Source organism: Mustelus asterias, chromosome 12, assembly GCF_964213995.1.
Source record: "Mustelus asterias chromosome 12, sMusAst1.hap1.1, whole genome shotgun sequence".
Lineage (NCBI taxonomy): Eukaryota > Metazoa > Chordata > Chondrichthyes > Carcharhiniformes > Triakidae > Mustelus > Mustelus asterias.
The window spans coordinates 48,952,215-48,978,857 of NC_135812.1; the positions used below are offsets into that span (position 1 = coordinate 48,952,215).

General features: G+C 49.8%; 1 protein-coding gene across 6 annotated transcripts in view; it reads left to right on the top strand.

The window, feature by feature from the left end:
• The window catches only part of zzef1 (zinc finger, ZZ-type with EF hand domain 1), a 257,862-nt gene that overhangs the window by 20,939 nt on the left and 210,280 nt on the right, over window positions 1–26,643 (top strand). For all 6 annotated transcript variants that reach the window (XM_078225185.1, XM_078225186.1, XM_078225188.1 and 3 more), the window contains exons 2-4: window positions 6,097–6,241; window positions 10,778–10,972; window positions 22,354–22,537. In XM_078225185.1, the coding sequence (XP_078081311.1) occupies window positions 6,097–6,241; window positions 10,778–10,972; window positions 22,354–22,537 (524 nt within the window). The remainder of the gene's footprint in view (window positions 1–6,096; window positions 6,242–10,777; window positions 10,973–22,353; window positions 22,538–26,643) is intronic.

Sequence of the window (26,643 nt, forward strand, 5' to 3'; positions counted from 1 at the left end):
CAAATCCTAAGGCTGCGTTCCCACCGGCTATCACTGATTGATTTGATTTATTATTGTCACGTATCAGTATACAGTGAAAACTATTGTTTCTGGCGTGCTATACAAAGCATACTGTACATAGAGAAGGAAACGAGAGAGTGCAGAATGTCGTGTTACAGTCATAGCTAGGGTGTCGGGAAAGATCAACTTAGTGTGAGGTAGGTCCATTCAAAAGTCTGATGGCAGCAGAGAAGAAGCTGTTCTTGAGTCAGTTGGCACGCGACCTCAGACTTTTGTATCTTTTTCCCGACAGAAGAAGGTGGAAGAGGGAATGTCCGAGGTGTGTGATTCAGGGATGTCAAACAATAATTGGCGATCAAGTAACGGGACACATTGAATGAGTCCCTGACCAGAGCCAGAGCAGGATAATCGAGATGCTGACTGCCCTTGTTTCGCTCTCACTCGCGCCCCCCCCCCGCCCCCGGCCCCCGCTCCCCCACCCCCCCTCTCCCCCCCACCCCCCCTCTCTTCCCCCGCCTGCTTTCTTCTCCCCCCCCCGCTCTCTTCCCCACCCCCCCGCTCTCCCTCCCTCCCCCGCCGTTTATCCCTCCCACCCCCCGTCTCCCCCACTCCCCCTAGTCCCCCCCACCCCCTAGTCCCCCCCTCCCCAGTGTGCCCCAGTCCCCCCTCCCCCCAGTCCCCCCATTCCCCCCAGTCCCCCCATCCCCCCAGTCCCCCCCCTCCCCCCAGTCCCCCCCCTCCCCCCAGTCCCCCCGCTCCCCCCAGTCCCCCCCCTCCCCCCAGTCCCCCCCTGCCCCCAGTCCCCCCCCTGCCCCCAGTCGCCCCCCCAGCCCCCAGTCGACCCCCTGCCCCCAGTCGCCCCCCGGTCCCCCCCTGCCCCCGGTCCCCCCTGCCCCCGGTCCCCCCCTGCCCCCGGTCCCCCCCTGCCCCCAGTCGCCCCCCTGCCCCCAGTCGCCCCCCTGCCCCCGGTCCCCCCCCTGCCCCCGGTCCCCCCCCTGCCCCCGGTCCCCCCCCTGCCCCCGGTCCCCCCCCTGCCCCCAGTCCCACCCCCTGCCCCCAGCGCAGCCCCCCGGCTCTCTTCCCCCCCCGGCTCTCCCCCCGCCCTGCTGCCCCCCCCCTCCCACCCTCGGCCGCCGTTTATCCCTCCCGCCCCCCGTCTCCCTCCCCCCTCCCCCTAGTCCCCCGTCCCCCCGTCCCCCAGTCCCCCCCTCCCACCAGTCCCCCTCTCCCACCAGTCCCCCCCTCCCCCCAGTCCCCCCCTCCCCCCAGTCCCCCCCTTCCTCCCAGACCCCCAGTCACCCCCCTCCCCCCCAGTCACCCCCCTCCCCCCCAGTTACCCCCCACCCCCCCAGTTACCCCCCTCCCCCCCAGTTACCCCCCTCCCCCTCAGTTACTCCCCTCCCCCTCAGTTACTCCCCTCCCCCTCAGTTACTCCCCTCCCCCTCAGTTACTCCCCTCCCCCCCAGTTACCCCCCTCCCCCCCAGTTACCCCCCTCCCCCCCAGTTACCCCCCTCCCCCCCAGTTACCCCCCTCCCCCCCAGTTACCCCCCTCCCCCCCAGTTACCCCTCTCCCCCCAGTTACCCCTCTCCCCCCAGTTACCCCCCTCCCCCCCAGTTACCCCCCTCCCCCCCCAGTTACCCCCCTCCCCCCCAGTTACCCCCTCCCCCACAGTTACCCCCTTCCCCCCCAGTTACCCCCCTCCCCCCCAAGTTACCCCCCTCCCCCCCAGTAACCCCCCTCCCCCCCAGTAACCCCCCTCCCCCCCAGTAACCCCTCCCCCCCAGTAACCCCTCCCCCCAGTAACCCCTCCCCCCCAGTAACCCCTCCCCCCCAGTAACCCCTCCCCCCCAGTAACCCCTCCCCCCCAGTAACCCCTCCCCCCCAGTAACCCCTCCCCCCCAGTAACCCCTCCCCCCCAGTAACCCCTCCCCCCCAGTAACCCCTCCCCCCCAGTAACCCATCCCCCCCAGTAACCCCTCCCCCCCAGTAACCCCTCCCCCCAGTAACCCCTCCCCCCCAGTAACCCCTCCCCCCCCAGTAACCCCTCCCCCCCAGTAACCCCTCCCCCCCAGTAACCCCTCCCCCCCAGTAACCCCTCCCCCCCATACCATTAATCCCTCCCCAGTAGCCCCTCCCCCCAGTAACCCCTCCCCCAGTAACCCTCCCCCAGTAACCCCTCCCCCCCCAGTAACCCCTCCCCCCCAGTAACCATTCCCCCCAAGAAACCCCTCCCCCCCAGCACCCCCCTCGCCCCCAGCACCCCCCTCGCCCCCAGTATCCCCCTCCCCCCATCACCCCCCACGTACCCTCCCCAGTAACCCTTCCCCCAGTACCCCCCTCCCCCAGTGTCCGCACCCTCCGCCCAGTGTCCGCACCCTCCGCCCAGTGTCCCCCCCCCCCGCCCAGTGTCCCCCCCCCTCCGCCCAGTGTCCCCCCCTCTGCCCAGTGTCCCCCCCTCCGCCCAGTGTCCCCCCCTCCGCCCAGTGTCCCCCCTCCGCCCAGTGTCCCCCCTCCGCCCAGTGTCCCCCCCTCCGCCCCAGTGTCCCCCCGTCCCCCTCCGCCCAGTGTCCCCCCCTCCGCCCAGTGTCCCCCCCTCCGCCCAGTGTCCCCCCCTCCGCCCAGTGTCCCCCTCCGCCCAGTGTCCCCCCCTCCGCCCAGTGTCCCCCCTCCGCCCAGTGTCCCCCCTCCGCCCAGTGTCCCCCCCTCCGCCCAGTGTCCCCCCCTCCGCCCAGTGTCCCCCCCTCCGCCCAGTGTCCCCCCCTCCGCCCAGTGTCCCCCCCTCCGCCCAGTGTCCCCCCTCCGCCCAGTGTCCCCCCTCCGCCCAGTGTCCCCCCCTCCGCCCAGTGTCCCCCCCTCCGCCCAGTGTCCCCCCCTCCCGCCCAGTGTCCCCCCCTCCGCCCAGTGTCCCCCCCTCCGCCCAGTGTCCCCCCCTCCGCCCAGTGTCCCCCCCTCCGCCCAGTGTCCCCCCCTCCGCCCAGTGTCCCCCCCTCCGCCCAGTGTCCCCCCCTCCGCCCAGTGTCCCCCCCTCCGCCCAGTGTCCCCCCCTCCGCCCAGTGTCCCCCCCTCCGCCCAGTGTCCCCCCCTCCGCCCAGTGTCCCCCCCTCCGCCCAGTGTCCCCCCCTCCGCCCAGTGTCCCCCCCTCCGCCCAGTGTCCCCCCTCCGCCCAGTGTCCCCCCCTCCGCCCAGTGTCCCCCCTCCGCCCAGTGTCCCCCCTCCGCCCAGTGTCCCCCCCTCCGCCCAGTGTCCCCCCCTCCGCCCAGTGTCCCCCCCTCCGCCCAGTGTCCCCCCCTCCGCCCAGTGTCCCCCCTCCCGCCCAGTGTCCCCCCCTCCGCCCAGTGTCCCCCCCTCCGCCCAGTGTCCCCCCCTCCGCCCAGTGTCCCCCCCTCCGCCCAGTGTCCCCCCCTCCGCCCAGTGTCCCCCCCTCCGCCAGTGTCCCCCCTCCGCCCAGTGTCCCCCCTCCGCCCAGTGTCCCCCCCTCCGCCCAGTGTCCCCCCCTCCGCCCAGTGTCCCCCCCTCCGCCCAGTGTCCCCCCCTCCGCCCAGTGTCCCCCCCTCCGCCCAGTGTCCCCCCCTCCGCCCAGTGTCCCCCCCTCCGCCCAGTGTCCCCCCTCCGCCCAGTGTCCCCCCCTCCGCCCAGTGTCCCCCCCTCCGCCCAGTGTCCCCCCCTCCGCCCAGTGTCCCCCCTCCGCCCAGTGTCCCCCCCTCCGCCCAGTGTCCCCCCCTCCGCCCAGTGTCCCCCCCCTCCGCCCAGTGTCCCCCCCTCCGCCCAGTGTCCCCCCCTCCGCCCAGTGTCCCCCCCTCCGCCCAGTGTCCCCCCTCCGCCCAGTGTCCCCCCTCCGCCCAGTGTCCCCCCCTCCGCCCAGTGTCCCCCCCTCCGCCCAGTGTCCCCCCCTCCGCCCAGTGTCCCCCCTCCGCCCAGTGTCCCCCCCTCCGCCCAGTGTCCCCCCTCCGCCCAGTGTCCCCCCCTCCGCCCAGTGTCCCCCCCTCCGCCCCGTGTCCCCCCCCCGTCCCCGTTCCCCCCCCCCGTCCCCGTCCCCCCCCCCTGTCCCCGTTCCCCCCCCCCTGTCCCCGTTCCCCCCCCCCGTCCCCGTTCCCCCCCCCGTCCCCTTTCCCCCCCCCGTCCCCGTTCCCCCCCCGTCCCGTTCCCCCCCCGTCCCCGTTCCCCCCCCTGTCCCCGTTCCCCCAGTCCCCGTTCCCCCCCCTGTCCCCGTTCCCCCCCCGTCCCCGTTCCCCCCCCGTCCCCGTTCCCCCCCCCCTGGTCCCCGTTCCCCCCCCCTGTCCCCGTTCCCCCCCCCTGTCCCCGTTCCCCCCCCTGTCCCCGTTCCCCCCCCCCTGTCCCCGTTCCCCCCCCCGTCCCCGTTCCCCCCCCCTGTCCCCGTTCCCCCCCCCTGTCCCCGTTCCCCCCCCTGTCCCCGTTCCCCCCCCCTGTCCCCGTTCCCCCCCCTGTCCCCGTTCCCCCCCCTGTCCCCGTTCCCCCCCCTGTCCCCGTTCCCCCCCCTGTCCCCGTTCCACCCCCCTGTCCCCGTTCCCCCCCCCCTGCCCCCGTTCCCCCCCCCCTGTCTCCCGTTTCCCCCCCCTGTCCCCGTTTCCCCCCCCCGTCCCCGTTCCCCCCCCTGTCCCCGTTCCCCCCCCCCCTGTCCCCGTTCCCCCCCCCCGTCCCCGTTCCCCCCCCCCCCCGTCCCCCCCCCTCCCCCCCCGTCCCCGTCCCCCCCCCCTTCCCCGTCCCCCCCCCTTCCCCGTCCCCCCCCCGTCCCCGTCTCCCCCCCCTGTCCCCGTCCCCCCCTGTCCCCGTCCCCCCCCGTCCCCGTCCCCCCTGTCCCCGTCCCCCCTGTCCCCGTCCCCGGTCCCTGTCCCCCCCCTGTCCCCGTTCCCCCCCCCTGTCCCCGTTCCCCCCCTGTCCCCGTTCCCCCCCTGTCCCCGTTCCCCCCCTGTCCCCGTTCCCCCCCTGTCCCCGTCCCCGTCCCTGTCCCCGTCCCCGTCCCTGTCCCCGTCCCCCCCCTGTCCCCGTCCCCCCCCCTGTCCCCGTCCCCCCCCCTGTCCCCGTCCCCCCCCCTGTCCCCGTTCCCCCCCCCTGTCCCCGTCCCCCCCCCTGTCCCTGTCCCCGTCCCCCCCCTGTCCCCGTCCCCCCCCGTCCCCGTCCCCCCCCTGTCCCCGTCCCCCCCCCCTGTCCCCGTCCCCCCCCCTGTCCCCGTTCCCCCCCCCCTGTCCCCGTCCCCCCCCCCTGTCCCCCCCCCCCCCCTGTCCCCCTTCCCCCCCCTGTCCCCGTTCTCCCCCCCCCGTCCCCGTTCCCCCCCTGTCCCCGTTCCTCTCCCCTTCCCCCCCCCCTCTCCCCGGTCTCCCCTCCCTCTCCCCGGTCGTCCCCCCCTGTCCCCGGTTCCCCCCCCTCCTGCCCCCTCCTGCCCCCACTCCCCCCCTGTCCTTCCCATCCCCCCTCCCCCTTTTTGGATATTATATATTTGGATATTATATTATAAAGTTGGATTTTATGTAAAACAAAGAATTTGCCTTTAGATAGCACATTGTCAGTATCTCAGGAGATACTGGTGATGTACAGCCAGGGAAGTGCAGTCACTGTTATAATGTAGAAAATTTGGCAGCCAATTAATGCACAGCAAGTTCCCATACAGCAGATCGTTTTTTAAATTAGTATATGGAACATGATAATTGCCTGTTTCTGTAATGTTCCTGTGTTACCTTTTACATATACCTGAGATAGCAGAATCTGGTTTCGCCTTTTATCTGAAAGATGCACTTTTGGCAGTGCTGCACTGGAATATCAATTCTGCACTCCAGTGTCTGGAGTGGGACTTGGACCTATGACACACTGATCCGATCGAGGGTGATAAACAGAACCGCGCCTGACACCTCAGTTATTTGATTTCTGCTTTACTGTCCCTGCACAGTTGACTCCAGTGTGCAAGTGATGGACTTTATGTGAAGAGACACCAATTTTTAGGCTGCAAAAAATAAACTTGGGTATGCAGTGAACACAGTTGAGGGAATTTATCACCCAATCCGCTAAACAGTTGACACTTTTAAATATTCTTCAGTTAATGAATGTCCTTGCTGTATCACTTTCAATTGCTTTCTTGTAGGCGTTTGCTCAGTTTGATGCAGAGGGAGATGGCACAGTTGCCGTAGAGAACATGTTGGAGTCACTGAAAACTTCTGGCGGTGCTAATCTGCAGGGTGAATTGAGTCATGTAATTCGACAGCTGCAGGGATGCTCCCTAACTCCAGGTACCGATTACTGAATTGCAGTAATTACGAGCTGGTATGCCTCTTCTATTGTGAAGCCAGACATAAAATATCTATTTGACATTTCAGCTATTTTGCCAATTGTTTCTCCTATCTTTGCCTCTCAAGGGACCAATGTTTGCTTTAGCTATGGTCCGCCTATATTCTTGTAAAACTCTTACAATGTTAATGACTAGTTTACTTTCATATTTAGATTTTTAATCTTTTTTTAATTTTAATTTTATTTTTTAATCAGGTTCTGCTGCCTTTTGCTAGTTTCTAAAATACATCCAACCATCAGACTTATTACTTATTCTTTGCGTAGAAAGATTAAAAACTAGAAGCAGTAGTAGGCCATTCGGCCCTTCGAACCTGTTCTGCCACTTATTATGGTCATGGTTGATCATATTCAATATCCTGATTTCCCCCCCCCCCCCTTTCCCCCCATGTCCTTTGATCCTTTTAGCCCCAAGAGCTATATCGAATTTCTTCTTGAAATCAGACATTGTTTTGTCCTCAACTACTTTCTGTGGTAGTGAATTCCACACATTCACCACCCTCTGGATGAAGAAACTTCTTCTTGCCTCATTTCTAAAAGGTTTACCCCTTATCCTCAAACTGTGACCGCTAGTTCTGGACTCTCCCACCATCGGGAACATGAATCTACGCTGTCTAACCCTGTTAGAATTTTATAAGTTTCTATGAGATCCCCTATCACTCTTCTAAATTCCAGTGAATATAATCCTAAACGACTTCGTGTCTCCTCATATGATAGACCTGCCATCCCAGGAATCGGTCTGACAAACCTTCGCTGTGCTCCCTCTATATCAAGGACATCCTTCCTTAGATAAGGACACCAAATACTCCAGGTGTGGCCTCACCAACACACTATACAATTGCAGTAAAACATCCCGATTCCTATACTCAAATCCTTTCGCTATGAAGGTCAACATACCATTTGCCTTCTTTACTGCCTGCTGTGCCTGCATGCTTACTTTCAGCGACTGATGCACGAGGACACCAAGGTCTCGCTGAATATCCACCTCTCTCAATTTACACCCATTCAAGTATTAATTGCCTTCCTACTTTTGTTACCAAAGTGGATAACCGCACATTTATCCACATTATACCTCATCTGCCAAGCACATGCCCACATACTCAGCCTGTCCAAATCACACTGAAGCATCTCTGAATCCTCCTGACAGCTCACCCTCCAATCCAACTTTCTATCATTTGAAAATTTGGAGGTAATACATTTAGTTCCCTTGAGCAAATCATTAATATATAATGTGAACAGTTAGGGTCTGAGCACAGATCCCTGTGGTACCCCATTAGTCACTGACTGCCAATCAGAAAAAGACCCATTTATGTCAACTCTTTGCTTCCTAACTGCTAACCAGCTTTCTATCCATCTCAAGACGCTATCTGCAATCCCATGCGCTTTAATTTTACATAGTAGTCTGTTATGTGAGACCTTGTCGAAAGCCTTCTGAAAGTCTAAATAAACCACATCCACTGGTTCTCCTCGGTCAACTCTACTAGTTACATTGTAGCATTATAAGCCTCTTTTAATCTAATATTATCCTTGCTTCCCTCGTAAGCCATGGATGAATCTTTCTGCTAAGATTTTGTTCTTTACTGGAATGTATTTTTATTGAATATTTTGAATTGTTCTTGAAATGTTTCCCATTGTTAACTTGTCGCCATGCATTTTAGTCAATTTACTCAATAACCTCAGCAAGCTCTCCCCTCACATCTATGAACTTGGCTATTTTTAAGTTTAAGAATCTTGCTTGGAACTGGAGTATGTTGCTTTCACACTTAATATAAAATTCAGTTGTGTTATGATCATCTTTTTGCCAGAGGATCTTTAACTATGAGATTACTAATTAAAGGTGCCTCATTGCACAATACTAGATTTAAAGTAGTCTTGTCCCTACTTGGTTCCACAGTGTGTTGTTATGAAAGCAAAACTCCTCTCCCAAACTGACTTTGCTAATTTGATTTGTTGGATGAAGATTAAAGTCCTGACAGTTATTACATTGCCCTTTGTATTTTTATTTCTTGCTTAATGCCGCGTCCATCAATATAATGATTATTAACAGGCCTATAAACTGCTCCACAATGCATTTTCTGACCCTGTAATTCCTAACCTGCACCCATACTGATTCTACTTCCTAATCTTCTGACCTGAGATCTTTTCTCACTAATGTCCTTATGTCATCCTTTACTATCACGGCTACTCTTTTTCCATTCTGACTGTCTTCGTATTAACTGTCTTGTGTCCTGCAGTTTTATCTTTATATCAGTGCTAGTATTTTTATCTTTTATATTCCCTTCCTACTTGCTGAGGCATTGCTCTGTGAATGTCGGCAGGCTGTTCATTGTACAGGCATCGAAGCCAAACACAGGTACATGCTTGCTAATAAAGGTCACTGGAATGTGGGAACCCATTTAGTTCTTGTTTTCCCCGAGTGCAGCGACACTGAAGCCCATTGTCTTGGTTACATTTAGCAACCCTTGTACAGACTTGGAACTCCAGTTGAGGCTGAGATCAATGTGTAATTCATTCTGATGATCTTTTTCACTGCAACCTGTTTGTACCTGAGGACTGACCTCTCTCTGTTATGCCATTATGGAATACCTTTTCTCATTTCCTTCCTGCCGCAGGCATCATGCTCCATATGCCAGTTTAGCTGCCACACTATATTTGTGGAGCCTTTAGAGAATCTAAATTCTAATGATCTGAGCAAAAGAGCTTCAGCTCTCTGTAGAATGCCTTCTTGATAGTCTAATATCAGGCATCCCGACGAGTGACCGGCCCATTTTAGTTGTGCCTTTAATATGTTGATGCACTAGAAGGAACTCTTCAGTTGTAGGTAATAAAATAAAACAAGACTTACTCCAACTTATAAATCAAAGAAAAAGATTTAATAAAGAAACTTCATTACTCCCAACACCCTGGGCCATTCTAAGCTCCCACAAACCCCAGCAGCTTCTTATTTATACTGAGTCAGCTGGTCAGCTGACCACCACATCATTTTGTCATTGGTTACATAGTTTACTGGGTCAGCTGACCCTTAAAGCATGTTACCATTGGTCACACTGCAACAGTTTCAATGTTATCATTGGTTACATTCTAACATGCTATTGTCACCTTTTACTCTTGGGTATCATGGTGGTGTCGTGGTAATTCCATTGGACTGATAATCCAGACACCCAGACTAATGTTCAAAGCCCACTATGGCAGTTGTTGGAATTTAAATTCAATTAATAAAATATGGAATTAAAAGCTAATCTCATTAGTGAATGACCATGAAACTATCATCAATTGTTGTAAAAATCCACCTGGTTCACTATTGTCCTTTTAGGCAGTGAAATCTGCCATAGTTCCCTCGTCTGGCCTATGTGTGACTCCAGATCCCAAAGCAATGTGGCTCACTCTTAACTGCCCCTCTGAAATTTCCTAGGAAGCCAACGAGTTCCAGGACAATTAGGAGTGGTCAACGTTGCTGGCTTTGACAGTGACACCTGCATCCATAATGGGAAAGCGATGGCATAGTAGTATTGTCACTGGACTAGTAATCCAGAGACCCAGGGTATTGCTCTGGAAACCCGGGTCCGAATCCTACCATGGCAGATGGTGAAAATCTGAATTCAATAAAAATCTGGAATTGGAAGTCTACTGCTGACCATGAAACCATTGTCGATTGTCGTAAAAACCCATCTGGTTCACTAGTGTCCTTTAGGGAAGGAAATCTGCAGCCTGTACCCAGTCTGACCTACCTGTGACTTGAAACCCACGACAATGTAGGTGACTCTTAAATACCCTCTGAAATGACTTAGCGAACCACTTCAAGGGCAATTGGGGAGTCAGCAATGCCCTCATCTCATAAATAAATGAAAAAATTGCTGTTCTGAGGATCTTAGCACTTTTGTACCGCCATCTAATTTTCATGATCTTTCTAAAGTAACCTAAATGGAGGGGAGTGATTTTTTTGATGGTCTTGTTGTTGTTCCTGTACAGTCTGCCTCATTCCATGTCTGATTTTCAGTAAATAATATTAATTCTCTGCTTGCGATTTCATTAACCGAACACAGTTAAAAATGTCATAATAATTTTGAACAAAAATGTCAAATATTGGGCCTGTTTCATTACAGTTAATGATACTGTTATTTTGAAAATACCAGTTTGATGGTACCTACTCTGGTTTCTAATTGTTGGTTATATTTTCAGCATGAAGGTATACTGACTGGTTATTTGACAATGTTTGAAAACTTCAAAAACATCTTAGCTGATCTAATTACCAGCTTTCAAACTTCTTTTGGAAAAAAGATTGCCTATTGTTGCTTGGGATTGTTCTGAGGTGACCAGTTTGTCGGGACTTAATCTAACTGACTTTGTTCGCAAGTTATACCGTGTATTTTACAATGGTGGGGAGTGTTTTCTGGTTTCACAGATCAGGTGGTGGAAGTGATTTTCATTAATTGCGAGTTTGCTTTGTTTTGTATTTATTCCTCTTTATTTTCTTCTTCTAGGGTTTGTTGACATCTTTTCAAAAAATAAGGAACGCATGGGTGTTCATGCTGCAAAAATCTTGCGTTTCCTCCACAGGAACCGAATTCCAAGTAATGCAATTCCATTCCCCATGATGGACAGTTATAATAACATATGCGCCATGCGTTCCTCTGTCTTGAAGGATTGCCTAAAGCAGCTGTTGGAGAAAAAAAATGGTAAGGTGCTATGGTCTTTGAGGCTTAATAGTGTTTCGGTGGGACTAGCGAGGCTTATTAAACTGATTAACCATGGATTTGAAAGAATCATAGAATCTCTGCAGTGCAGGAAGAGGCCATTTGGCCCATCGAGTCTGCACTGACTCTCCGGAAGAGCATCCCACCCAGCTCCTCCCCTCATAACCCTGTGTATTTATCCTGCTAATCCTCCGGGCAACAAGGGACAACTTAGCATGGCCAATGCACCGAACCTGCACATTTTTGGACTATGGGAGGAAACCCACTCAGACATAGGGGGAACATGGAAACTGCTCACAGTCTCCCAAGGCCGGAATCAAATCTGGATCCTGGCGCTGTGAGAATAAAGAATAATGATCTTTGGGTGTTTTAAATTAATTTTTTTATGAACCCGCATTATGATCAGTGTTTTGGTTTATGCATTAGTATTGTTTTCTCCACATTACACCTTTTCTCTTTCAAAGGTGCCTTGGGATTGCACTCCACGTCACTGGAAACCCATTGCTTTTTATAAATGGCAGTAAAGCTAAGCAGGTGTTGAATTCTTATTTACGCAGGGTGCCATGGGCAAGTTAGTCAGTATCACTTAAGGGAGAGCGCCAAGTAACGTTCTTAACAACCTACAAATTAATTAGTCCCTAGAAACCCTTTAAAGTCATTTCACCAGCACGAGAAATACCAGTTTTGGAGTAAATATTGTTTTTGGAGTTGCCCATATCTATTGTGAACAGAGGTCATTAATGGGCAGCAGATACCAGGGGAGGTTGTACTGCTTGAGTCACGTTTGTCAGGGAAACTACATAACTTGTTGATGTTGGCTTTTGCTAAAGCATATTTTTGTAACTTTGACTTGGTGGGTGATGAATAAGGTGAACTTGGGAATGTTTACAATTGTGATTCTTCCATGTAGCATATTGAGCTGAGAGATGTCTGCTGACAGAATTTGGCAGTAATCAATGACTGGCCTCTGGAAAAGATCTTGCTTCTCCCTGTGTAGGGAAATGAACTGTGCAGAGAGAAGTTATTGTTTAATGAATTCAGTAATATAAGGGCTTTTTTCCTTTCAAACATTGTATCCATCAGCATATGGATTGGACTCGAGCAGATGCTTCAGAGTTGTTGTAATTTAGAGCCGCCATCCCACTAGAGGTATTTGTGGAAAGTAACAATCCGTCATTAACTTCATTTACTGTTGATATCTGGTTAGTGAGGTACTGTTTTTGTCTTACCTGCTGCTTAGATATCGAGCATCTTCGGACATGAAGGTTGCAATGGTGGCAAAGGAGAATTGGTGATAGTGAGGCCATTTCCTATTTGTGTTAAACTGTTGCATGGACAGATGGCCTCACCAGTTTTTATTACCTGAGCACTCACCCTATTTTTCAAAACAATTCCAATATTCTGCATTATTTTGTGTTTCCCACAATGAAACTCTGAGTAATTGTCCTATGACGTTGCTTGAGGCCAGTGTTTGTGTGCAGAATGTGATTATTGACAAAAAGATGTCAAAAATTTATAAAGAGAGGGGAGCGAAAGGACAGGGAAAAAAGGGATCAGCAATAAGGTAAGCGCACATGTGCATATACCATAGAATCCCTAGCGTATGTAAAGAGGCCATTTGGCTCCTCATGTCTGCACTGACTCTCTGAAAGAGCATCCCACCCAGGTCCGCCCATTTACCATGGCCAATCCACCTAACCTGCACATCTTGAGATTGAGGAACAATTTAACATGGCCAATCCACCTAACCTGCACATCTTGGGACTGTGGGAGGAAACTGGAGCACCCAGAGGAAACCCACGCAGACACGGGACGAATGTGCAGACTCCACACAGACAGTCACCCAAGGCCAGAATCAAACTGTGAGGCAGCAGTGCCAACCACTGTGCTACTGTGCCGCCCAAGGTGTGTGTAAAGTGTACGTTAGTCTGAGACTGACTGAGCAGTGAGGGGAGGGAAAGAAATCAAGTTGCAGATAAGGGAGCAAAGTAAATCCTGGGACCCTGAGATCTGAACTCTGAATATGATGTGTGTGGAATATCATTGAGGCAAATTTAGGAATACCTCATGATTTTACTGGGAAATTGTAACATTCTTATGGGCTTGATCATATTTAGCTGGGTCAGAAATCAAAGTGACAGCACAGATCACTTTGGGGGATAAGATTTCAATGTGATTGAAATTACAGCCCTCAAATTCACATTTCTGCAAGTCAGAATGCTTAAGCTGTTTATTTGAACCTGAGAAAACTGTGATGTTTGATTCTTGCCTCCCTTGAGACCATTAATTTGCCACCTTTTAAGCTTTAAAGTGTGGTGTGTTATTTGTGAAACTTAATTATGTAGAAGCTTATGACCAGATCAGGCAGAACTGAGATTGTCTGTTGCTGAATAGCTTCATACTATTTGTCTTGTCTCACGCACATTGCATTAACAGTTGCCAAATTAGCATCGGGTAGGTATATTCTTCTGGAGCATCTGACATTGGGGAGGATCTGTGAGGAAAGATTTTGCTTTCTGTGCCCAATATTTTCACAGAAATTCAATTTGTTCATTTCAACATTTGACTAAGTCAATTTAAAATTAATCTGTGACTGATAGTTTAAATCCATGTCTGAGTTGCATGTTTAGATTCAGTTGCCATCAGGGCCAAGAATAGTGATGAGTTTCTAATATTTGCTAAAGGTGTTACAGCTATATTTTGGTGAGTAATTTGTTTATTATTTACTCAGTTGCAATTCTAAAAGTCATGAGAGAACTAGCGACCTATTCAATGCAATGGTATATGGTGCTCTGAGAGAAGAATAGAGGTTATGCTGATGGGTTTGATAAAGTAGGGTGAGAGGAGATGTGTGTGGAGCACACATTTTATGGGCTAGGCTTTGCTGTGGCAGGGCATTGAATGGTGCTTGCCACTAATTGGACTTACTGCTGCACATTTTAGTTCAAAATGTTTTTGTTCACCAAGTTATTGAAGTGCGAGCGAATAATGGAGCAGGAAACAAAACAGGGCATTTGAGACTTAAGTGAATAGAGAAAGCAACTGCGCCTCTCCTTAAGCAATCAGATTGAAGGATTGTGACTGAGCAGGAATTGTACATTGACATGGGTGAGTTTTTTTAATAATGTTTTTATTGAGAATTTTCAACTATATATTCAGTACGATACACAACAAAATTCCCAGGATTTAGCACGATACAGAATGATCATCATTTCACACATATACATGGAGACCAGCAAAAATCAATACAAATAATCCAAAGATCAGACATCACAATCCCCGCGTTAATGGTCAATGCCTCCTCCCGTACGGATATTGAAAGGACAGCAGACAAAGAGTGTGGGGGAATCAGGACAACAGGATAAGGCCACGAAAACATAGCACCCCCTTTCACGGAGCAATGAAATAGCAACTTGAAACTCAAAGACCTGTCCACTATGCTTCACTACTCACTCACCCTATTCTACACCATAGGATAAGCTCAGGATTTCTTACACCCAGAATAACTACCCAAAAAACGAAGGAAGACACAAAACCAATAGTTCAAATGGGGGCTTTCCTCACCTAATGTGAGGACTTAAGGCCATAGCAACCATCTCTACGTCTATCTGTCCACCCACCACCCTGCTGTGGCGCTACTCATCCTTTCTCTAACTAAAGTGAAGGGTACTGCAAAATGTACTCCGGTGCAAGGATTACAGCTCACAAAAAACACCAACCAAACATGCATTGCATCATCCCCAAAACCCACTTGGAGCGCTCCCTGACAAAAAAAAGAGAAGGAAGAGGGTCCTTGGCCAGAGAACGAAGGCCCCTGCCCCACATTGGCGGAAGTGCCATCAGCAGGGAGACGAAAGATAACATCACATCAAGAACAAACTCACAAGAGAACAAAGTCTAAGATCAGTGATGTCATAGGACAACAAGTCACCCACCGAGCAAGAAGAGGCCGAACCACGACAGGATCGCCAACATACATCCAGGACTCAAGGCGCCCAGCCCTCAAATTGAAATTGTGAAAGCATGGCAGCCAACCCTCCAAATCATCTGGGAATCTCACCGCAGCTACTCCTTTTCCTGGGGGGGAAATACCCTCCCCCCCCCCCCCCCCCCCCCCCCCCCCCCCCCACACACACACACACACACACACACACCACACACCACACACCACACACACACGGTAGTTCGCTTGTGAATGAAGTACAAAAAGACAAAAAGAAAACCAGAGGGAACTAGGAGTCTCTGGCGACGATCTTTGCACCGTCGATGGAGGCGGAGGATTGCGGATGTGGTTCCTATTTTCGGGAAGGGGAATAGGGATGGCCCGGGAAATTACCGACCGGTGAGTCTGGCTTTAGTGGTTGGTAAGCTGATGGAGAGGATCCTGGGGGACGGGATTTATGAGCATTTGGAGAGGTTTAGTATGCTCAAGAATACTCAGCACGGCTTTGTCAGGGGCAGATCGTGCCTTACGAGCCTGGTGGAGTTCTTCAAAAATGTGACTAGACACATTGACGAAGGGAGGGCGGTGGATGTGGTTTATATGGATTTTAGCGGGGCGTTCGATAAGGTCCCCCATGCAAGGCTTCTAGAAAAAGTGAGAGGGCATGGGATCCAAGGGGCTGCTGCCCTGTGGATCCAGAACTGGCTTGCCCAAGGGAGGCAGAGAGTGGGTATGGATGGGTCTTTTTCTAAATGGAGGTCGGTCACCGGTGGTGTGCCCCGGGGATCTGTTCTGGGGCCCTTGCTGTTTGTCGTTTTCATAAATGACCTGGATGAGGAAGTGGAGGGATGGGTTGGTGGGTTTGCCGACGACGCGAGGGTTGGTTGGGTTGTGGATGGTCTGGAGGGATGTCGGAGGTTGCAGAGGGACGTGGATGGAATGCAGGACTGGGCGGAGAGGTAGCGGATGGACTTCAACCCAGATAAATGCGTCGTGGTCCATTTTGGCAGGTCAAATGGGATGAAGGAGTACAATATTAAGGGAAAGACTCTTAGTACTGTAGAGGATCAGAAGGACTTTGGGGTCCGGGTCCATAGGACTCTAAAATCGGCCCCGCAGGTGGAGGAGGTGGTTAAGAAGGCGTATGGTGTGCTGGCCTTTATCAATCGAGGGATTGAGTTTAGGAGTCCGGGGATAATGATGCAGCTATATAAGACCCTCGTCAGACCCCACTTGGAGAACTGTGCTCAGTTCTGGTTGCCTCATTACAGGAAGGATGTGGAAAAGATTGAAAGGGTGCAGAGGAGATTTACAAGGATGTTGCCTGGATCGAGTGGCGTGCCTTATGAGGATAGTCTGAGGGAGCTCGGTCTTTTCTCCTTGGAGAGACGTAGGATGAGAGGAGACCTAATAGAGGTATATAAGACGTTGAGAGGCATAGATCGGGTGGACTCTCAGAGGCTTTTTCCCAGGGTGGAAATGGCTGCTACGAGAGGACACAGGTTTAAGATGCTGGGGGGTAGGTACAGGGGAAATGTGAGGGGGAAGTCTTTCACACAGAGGGTGGTGGGCAAGTGGAATCGGCTGCCGTCAGTGTTGGTGGAGGCAAACTCAATGGGGTCTTTTAAGAGACTCCTGGATGAGTACCTGGGACGTAATAGGATGGAGGGTTATAGGTAGGCCTAAAAGGTAGGGATACATTCGGCACAACTTGTGGGGCCGAAGGGCCTGTTTTGTGCTGTAGTTTTTCTATGTTTTTTTCTATGTAACTAAAACTTAGATAAAGAAAGAGAATGAAAAAGTAATACATTTTAAAATTTGACATATTTAACAAACAAAGAACAGTACAGCACAGGAACATGCCCTTCGGCCCACTAAGCCTGTGCCAACACACATGCCTGTCTGATATTTTCTTGCCTCTGTGGTCCATATCCCTCTTCCTTGCCGATTCATGTATCATTTAATATTTGCAAGAACTATTACTACCTGGAGGAATGAGATTTCGCATTTCTAATTATTAATTTTCGGTGCCAGAGCGGTTGTCTGGCGTTACTTAGCAATCATCATGGTGTTAAAAGGATACTTAAACTTGTGATGATGACACTTAACTCTCAGTGCCAAGTTTACCTTGTATCTACCCCACAAACACAGCAACGACATGGCATTTAACATTTCTCAGTGATGAGGCAGACAGCGACAAGTTATATTTGCAAAGGTAATGGAAGAGAGGCAGAACTTGGAGGACGTTGGGTTTTAACTCCACGCCCCCTTGCTTGAATTCACTGTACTATTTAAACCTAAATAATGGCGAGTGCCATTATCCATTAGCTTTGACAGCAAACTCTGACCCAATATAATTCTATTATTATACAGATCAGTCCAGAATTTCAGCTGATTTAACTCTGAAACTTACTTTTTGTCTTGGGTCCTATTATGTAATTTGGCCAAGAGGGAGTTTAGGTAAATACCATATTATTTAACATTCCATCAGTCAGTAGCACCCTGTGTTTATAACATCAGTCTGCAATGATGAAATGTATACCTTGTTGGAGCCAATATAAACATGGTAATATTAATGTTAATATTGTAGAAACTAGATTAAAGACAAATTCAACAGCGCAGGCAGAAGATTTTGTTTTGGTCTATCGTGTCACTGCCAGTTCTTTGTTAGAATAATTCAAAATTAGTCTCATTGACTCATGTCTTCTCATGATACTGTATCTTTCAAATATTTAATATCATTTTGGAGAGACATTCTTGGCCTCAACAACATTCTGTAGCAAAGCAATTCCGAGTCCCAATGACCCTCTGTGTAAAGAGATTTCTCTAACCTTGCCTCTGTCATGGGGCAGACATTCCCCAAAATTGCTCAGTGTGCTGGCTCAGGTGAGAAAAGCTGTGTGAAACTCGCTGGCTTCACAGGCACCTTTTCTTGGCTGATTTAATGGCACTCTGTGCAAATTCAAAGCGCTGGCGAGCATCACGCAGGCAGCTGGGGGTACAATCCCAAAATTACATATAAGGCCTCCCCCTCCACCCCCCTCTCTGTCAACGGGGCTCTTCCACCCCCCCCCCCCCCCCCCCCCAAATGCTATTATCCGGGCTCTTCCCCTCAACCCCCACCACCACCACACATAAGGAGAACCCCCCCACCCAAATAGAGGAGGCCCATTGGCACTGCCTCCTTCATGTACCCCCTTGACACTACCCCCTGTCGCTGCCCAGCCTTGTCCCTCAGGCCGATAGGTGTGGTCATCACGACTGGTTTTCGTTTTTGAAAACCAGTAGTGATTCGTGTCGGCGTGATGTCATGCTGCCGGCAGGGGTGGGGGGATGGCAGAGGAGGATGATATGTCATGAGCAGACACTATTTAAAACCCTTTAAATGCATTGACATTTATTCAAATTAATGGAAATCAGGTTTGCATCCACATCACCAGCAGTGGGCAGGGAAGATCTCAAATGGGCACCCCCCGCCCCCCCCCCCCCCCCCCCCTCTCTCCCCCCAGCATATTGCCAACGTAAGTTACAGGATATTGATCAGATGCTGGCACTTTGGCTAATTTATTTCTCCACCTTTTACAACCCTGTCCATTCCTGGTCAGTGGGGCTAAAACCAACTGTAATTCCCAGCTGGAATGAACCATTTTAGACATATTGGGAATCAAATCTGGAAGCACCTGACCTGCAGCAACAATTTTCAAGCAGTGAATCAAGTTGTCAGAAGATTGAATTGATGCAACAAAGTGACTTGCCAGTCAGGTTCCGAATATTGCCAATTAGATTCCATATTATTCAGAGGAAAAAGAATTGCCTCTGAAATTTAGAGTGTAAGTTGTCAAAGTCTTAATCTGAACAGGATCGATCCTGCACATCATTGATTCCAATTAATGTTTCAGTTAGGTGCTTTGATTAATGAAAGGGTGTTCCAAAACTTGCTAAGAAACCATTCTACTAATGATGATAGTGAAAGGACAGGGAATTGAAAAAAATTGAATTTTCAATGCAGCCAATGTTTGCAATAAACTTAGGGGTTTGCTTTTATTTAGATCTTACCACTTTTAATAGCTGAAGCCCAGATTATTCACTGGAAAATGGTGGATAGAATCAAGTTACTAGGATGCTACCGGGACTTGATGGATTGAGTTATGAGGAGAGGCTGGATAGACTGGGACTTTTTTCTCTGGAGCGTAGGAGGCTGAGGGATGATCTTATAGAGGTCTATAAAATAATGAGGGGCACAGATCAGCTAAATAGTCAATATCTTTTCCCAAAGGTGGGGGAGTCTAAAACTAGAGGGCATAGGTTTAAGGTGAGAGGAGAGAGATACAAAAGTGTCCAGAGGGGCAATTTTTTCACACACAGGGTGGTGAGTGTCTGCCAGAGGTAGTAGTAGAGGCGGGTACAATTTTGTCTTTTAAAAAGCATTTAGATAGTTACATTGGTACGATGGGTGTAGAGGGATATGGGCCAAATGCGGGCAATTGGGATTAGCTTAGGGATTTTTAAAAAAAAGGGCGGCATGGACAAGGCCCGAAGGGTCTGTTTCCATGCTGTAAACCTCTATGACTCTATAAGTTTGAGGGACCTATCTGTGATTTTTTGATTGCATAAAAGCTGCTACTTATTTCCAGAACATTCACATCTGTGGGCAAATTAAAATTGCTCATGAAACTTATTTGTGTTCTTTCCTTTGAATCTTATAACTGGATGACTAACAATACTGGAATAAACAAGGTTACAGAGCAATTTAAAATCTGTACACTGTCCAAGAAATATGGAATGACAAAGCTCTGGTTTTGGATGTCACCAGTAAAGAAAAAAGAACTTTAAATTGTATAGCACTGGGAATGACAGAGCAGCTAGGAGGGACTGATCGGCCTACTTCTGTTCCTATTGTTTGTTTTGGACATTCCCAATTGCTTTACAACCAATCAAATACCTTTGAAGCATTTTAGCAAATGTGTTTTGGAGTTTATCTATTTTTAGAGTCTTTGTTTCAGGCTACCACAGAGAGTTTTTTTACTAGCTTAGATATCTGTGAAACAGAGTTCAAAATACATAAGGTGTCAGGCGAATTCATTCCCAAAACCTCACAAATAGCCTGAGAAAGATCAAAGATTGGGTCGAAAAATTCAAAATATTGAAAGGAAGGATGCCCACTCCCGCTATGTGCACTGCAATATCTGCAGTCTGGAACTCTGCAATCCCGATACGCCAGTTGCCCAGAATTCTCAGGACAGTTCTTAGACTCGGCCCTTCTGTTGCAGCAGTCCAACAGAAAGCAAGGGCCCAAAGCAAGAAAGGAGAGTGGTGGCTTCAGCGGTTGCTATGTTTCTGTTCATTGTGATTTGTATCGGGTGGCACTGCTGCCTCACAGCGCCAGTGACCCGGGTTCAATTCCGGCCTCGTCCCACTGTCTGTGTGGAATTTGCACATTCCCCCCGTGTCTGCGTGGGTTTCCTCCATGTGCTCCGGTTTCCTCCCACAGTCTAAAGATGTGTGGGTTAGGTAAATTGACCCTAGTGTCAGGGAGTGGAGCCTGGGTGGGATTGTGGTCAGTGTAAGCTCAATTGGCTGAATGGCCTCCATCTGCACTGTGGGGATTCTGTGATCCAATCCAGTATATGCAATGTTGGGTTCTCTCTGGGAGATCTTTGCACTTTTGCAACTGGGTGACTGGCCTGCGGCACTGCTTTTGCACCTTCATGCATTGTCCTGCTCCCTCCCAAGGCCGATGTAAGCATATTCGACCCATCGCATCTGCTCCAACAGAGCATCCCACCCATGCCCTATCCCCATAACCTTATGTATTTACCCCACTAATCTACACACCTTGGGACACACAGGGACAATTTAACTTGGCCAATCCCCATAACCTAGGTGTTTTTGGACACAACGGCTCAATTTAGCATTGCCAATCCACCTAACCTGCACATCTTTGGAATGTGGGAGGAACTGGAGCAACTGGAGGAAACCCACGCAGACATGGGAAGAATGTGCAAACTCCACACAGACAATGAGCCGAGGCCGGAATTGAACCCGGCACTGTGAGGCAGCAGTGCCAACCACTGTGCCGCCGTGACACTCCCAAATCACTTGTGTCTGTTTGCTGTCAGGGTCAACATTTTTTTTATTCTAAAGGAGGCACATCAAAAGCAGGTGGGTAGCCAGGTGGAGTAAGACTAGAAACACAGGTCTGGTTAAAAGTGAGTGATTTAGAATGCTCCAAACCCTGACTTATTTGCAGGTCAGTAATTTTCTGGCAATCCTGGAAAGATTGAGAGAAAATCCCAAGCACTAACACATACATATTTAAAATTGTGTAGGTTGTGTTCTCTGTCTGTGTGCTCTGTGTCACAGGGTGGGGATTGCAGCTGTGCTTTGATTGACAGCTGATGTTGATATAATCTCCTTAATTTACAAGGTCCTGACAACAAACCAGAAAGAGAGGGAGAGCCATCAGCAGCTCAAAATGAAATAAAAGTAGCGCTAGGAGAAAATAGCTTAGACTTGGGGAAGGAAGAGGGAAATGCATAAAGAATTGTGTGTCAGGGGAAGGGGTAGGGGCTGATCAGGGGGCTGGCGGCACAGTGGTTAGTGCTGCTGCCTCACAGCGTTCAATTCTGGCCTTGGGCGACTCTCTTTTTGGCGCTTGCACGTTCTCCCCGTGTCTGTGTGGGTTTCCTCCTACAGTCCAAAGATGTGCAGGTTAGATGAATTGGCCATGATAAATATGCAGGGTTACGGAGATAGGGGCTGCTGGTGGTGGTCGTGAGGCTTCGTAAGATGTTCTTTGAAAGTAGATGCATTCTCAATGGGCTGAATGGCCTTCTTCTGTACTGTAGGGATGCTATGGTTCTATGGTACTGTCTATGTGCATGAATGTGTTTCTGCGTGCATGTGTCTTGAGTTGAAATGGGGTCACCTTGATTTGTGAAAATGAAAAGGGAGCCTCCGTAAAACCAAAAGTAGTCCTTGACAGAATTCAGATAGGCAATTGTTTTCCTCAAGAGAGAAAGAAATTATGACTTTTCGGAGGAACTCTGTAATGTGCAGAGATGAGCAATGAATACATGTCAGTTTCTTTTAGCTGCTGGGTTTTGTCCTCTCCAATGAAAGCTGTCCGTTCTGTTTTGAAGCCTGTTAATGTAATTAATGAGGTGAAAGGAAGCCTGGTAGATACTTCCCAAAATAAAGCCACAAGTTTCATCCAAGCCATTCAAATATTTAATTTGATAACTTGGCCACTGCAACAATTGAATCCAAGTAAACTGGAAGATAATTTCGGAGATAAAATGTGTTTTTTAAAAAAAAACTCTCACTATGACTGAATCCAAGAAGCCAAAGCCAGGCTATCATTTTTTTAGTTATTCGAGTGTGCTGTTATAATTTAAATGTATTTCTTAACTCCTTACAGAACAAAATATTCAGTGTTCTGCAGATATAAATGGTGATCGAGAGCTGGATAAGTTGAAGATGGTAACCAAGTGCTACACCACCATAGAAGCTTCCTCAAACTCCACTGATATCGACAAGATGACCAATGGAGAAACAACTTCCTACTGGCAGTCAGACGGGAGTTCGTGCTCACACTGGATCAGGTCAGCAGTCTTGTGGTAGCAGAGATTTGCCTGCTAGACCAGACAAAATTGTGTTCAGTGCCCAAAGATTGAAGTTATTTAATCATTTGTACCATTTTTGAGGGGAATGTACAAATGGAATACAAATTGTCTTGTCAAATATATACAACATTTTTGTAAGAACAATTTAATCTACAGATCTAGTCCAAGTTCTTTTTATTCTTTCTTGGGAAGTGGGTGTCGCTTACAAGGCCAGCATTTATTACCCATTCCTGATTGCCTTTGGCCGAATGACATGCTAGGCCATTTCAGGGGGCAGTTAAGAGTCAACCGCATTGCTGTGGATTTGGAGTCACATGTAGGCCAGACCCGGTAAGGATGGTGGATTTCCTCCTTTAAAGAGCGCGAGTGAACCAGATGGGTTTTTCCAACAATCGATGATCATCACTGTTACTGAGACTAGCTTTCAATTCCGGTTTAGTTAATTGGATTTAAATTCCACCAGCTGCCTTGGTGGGATTTGAACCCATGTCCACAGAGCGTTAGCCTGGGTTTCGGGATTACTAGTCCAGTGACAATACCACTATGCCACCATCTCCCTCTGAAGTTAAAACAAAACTGCTGGATAAAGAGATAGGAGCACAGATTGATAAAAGACAAACTTAGCATTGATGACACTACACACTGTCTTTTTAGAGAATCATTTACAGGTCATAGGTATCACTGGTAAAGCCAACATTAACTTCCCATCCCCAATTGTCCTTGTGGACCAGCTGGTGAGCCACCTTGAATAGCGGCGTGGCTAGCTAGATTATTACAGAATCAACCACAGGAATCACTTATAGCAAAACCAGGCAAATGGCCCGTCGCTAAAGGGCATCAGTGAGCCAGATGGATTTTTATAATAATAATAATTTAGAATTTTTACAGTCACCATTACTGATACCGGCTTTCTGATCCAGATATAATCCACAACCCTGTAATTGAATTAAGATTCTCCACCTGCCATGAAGCAGGAAGTGGAGTCGATCATTTGGTTCCTCGAATCTGCTCAACCATTTGCTAAGATCATGGCTGTTCTATCTCAACTCCATTTTTTGCCCAATCACCATGTCCCTTGCTAACTTTGTGATCCTGGTATTAATGCACCCAAGCTTTTAAAAATATATTATGCTTCTCTATTAGCACCAAGGTGAATAACCTCACTTTTCACCACATTATAATCCATCTGCCACCTTGTTGCCCACTTCTTTAATCTGACTATATATCTTTTGCAGCCTCTTTGTGTTCTCCTCATAGCTTACAATTCCACCTAGCTTTGTATCTATCATCAGCAAATTTACATATATTTCTCTTTGTATCTACATCTAAATCATTATTTTATATTGTTACTATCTGAGGCCCTCTACTCATCCTTGGGGCACTCCACTAGTTATGAAACCTGCCAACTTTTAAATGCCCCATTCAACCCTACTTTCCGTTTCTTGTCCATTAGCCAACCATGGTGGGACTTGAACTCGCCTCTCTGGATCATTCATCCAGGTCTCTGGCATACTAATCCAGTAATGTAACTACAATGCTACCATGCCCCATGATGCCATATATAAGAACATATATAGGGAGCAGGAATGGACTGTATGCCTCCTCAAGCCTACCATACCATTCAGTGCAAATATGGCTGATCTTCTGCTTTAACTCCACATTGCTGCCTATTCTCCATAATGCCCTGACTCCCAGAGAGACCAGAAAGCTGACAATGGCGGATTTAAATATGCTCAATGATGAAATGTCCACATCCTCTGGGATCATGAATTCCAAAGATTCACAATCCTTGATTGAAGAACTTTCTCCTCATCTCAGTCCGAATGATCGACGACTCATTCTGGTGTCAAATAAGATTTTCCTTTCATAAAAGGGCAACACGGTGGCACAGTGGTTAGCACTGCTGCCTCACAGCGCCAGGGATCTTGGTTCAATTCCAGCCTTTGGTGTCTGTGAGGAGTTTGCATGTTCTCCCCGTGTCTGTGTGGATTTCCTCCAGGTGCTCCGGTTTCCACCCACACTCCAAAGATGTGCGGGTTAGGTGGATTGGGTATGCTAAATTGCCCTTTAGCGTCCCATGATGTGTAGGTAAAGCGGATTAGCGGGGTAAATATGTGGGGTTACAGACATAGGGCCCGGGGGATGCTCTGTTGCAGAGTCGGTGGAGACTTGTTGGGCTGAACGGCCGCCTCCTGCACAGTAGGAAGTCTGAACAAAGAACAATACAGCACAGGAACAGGCCCTTCGGCCCTCCAAGCCCGTGCCGCTCCCTGGTCCAAACTAGACCATTCTTTTGTATCCATTCATTCCCACTCCGTTCATGTGGCTATCTAGATAAGTCTTAAACGTTCCCAGTGTGACTGCCTCCACCACCTTGCCTGGCAGCGCATTCCAGGCCCCCACCACTCTCTGTGTAAAATATGTCCTTCTGATATCTGTGTTAAACCTCCCCCCCCCTTCACCTTGAACCTATGACCCCTCGTGAACGTCACCACCGACCTGGGGAAAAGCTTCCCACCGTTCACCCTATCTATGCCTTTCATAATTTTATGCACCTCTATTAAGTCTCCCCTCATCCTCCGTCTTTCCAGGGAGAACAACCCCAGTTTACCCAATCTCTCCTCATAACTAAGCCCCTCCATACCAGGCAACATCCTGGTAAACCTCCTCTGTACTCTCTCCAAAGCCTCCACATCCTTCTGGTAGTGTGGCGACCAGAACTGGACGCAGTATTCCAAATGCGGCCGAACCAACGTTCTATACAGCCGGAAAAAGACCCTTCCACTACCACCCTCTGTCTTCTGTGACCAAGCCAGTTCTCCACCCGTCTAGCCACCTCCCCCTTTATCCCATGAGATCCAACCTTTTTCACCAGCCTATCATGAGGGACTTTGTCAAACGCTTTACTAAAGTCCATATAGACGACATCCACGGCCCTTCCCTCGTCAACCATTCTGGCCACTTCTTCAAAAACCTCCACCAGGTTAGTGAGGCATGACCTCCCTCTCACAAAACCATGCTGACTATCGTTAATGGGTTTATTCCTTTCTAAATGCGCATACATCCTATCTCTAAGAATCTTCTCCAACAACTTCCCCACCACGGACGTCAAGCTCACCGGCCTATAATTACCCGGGTTATCCTTCCTACCCTTCTTAAATAATGGGACCACATTAGCTATCCTCCAATCCTCTGGGACCTCACCTGCGTCCAGTGACGAGGCAAAGATTTGCGTCAGAGGCCCAGCGATTTCATCTCTCGTCTCCCTGAGCAGCCTTGGATAGGTTCCATCAGGCCCTGGGGATTTGTCAGTCTTTAAATTCTCTAACATACCTAACACTTCCTCCCTTGTAATGGAGATTTTCTCCAACGGTTCAACACTCCCCTCCGAGACACTCCCAGTCAACACATCCCTCTCCTTTGTGAATACCGACGCAAAGTATTCATTTAGGATCTCCCCTACTTCTTTGGACTCCAAGCATAATTCCCCACTTTTGTCCCTGAAAGGTCCGATTTTTTCCCTGACAACCCTTTTGTTCCTAATGTATGAATAAAATGCCTTGGGATTCTCCTTAATCCTGTCTGCCAAGGATATTTCGTGACCCCTTTTTGCCCTTCTAATTCCCCGTTTGAGTTCTTTCCTACTTTCTTTGTACTCCCCCAGAGCTCCCTCCGTTTTTAGCTGCCTGGACCTAACATATGCCTCTCTTTTCTTTTTGACCAGTCCCTTAATTTCCCTGGTTATCCATGGTTCTCGAATCCTACCCTTCCTATCCTTCTTTTTTACAGGCACATGCCTGTCCTGTAGCACTAACAACTGTTCCTTAAAAGACTCCCACATGCCAGATGTGGATTTACCCTCAAACAGCCTCTCCCAATCAAGAGCTGCCAATTTCTGCCTAATCCCACTAAAGTTATCCTTCACCCAATCCAACACCTTACCCTTGGGACACCACTCATCCTTTTCCATCACTATCCTAAAGCTAACAGAATTGTGGTCACTATTTGCTACATGTTCCCCAACCGAAACTTTGAAGACCTGACCAGGCTCATTCCCCAGTACTAGGTCCAGTATAGCCCCCTCT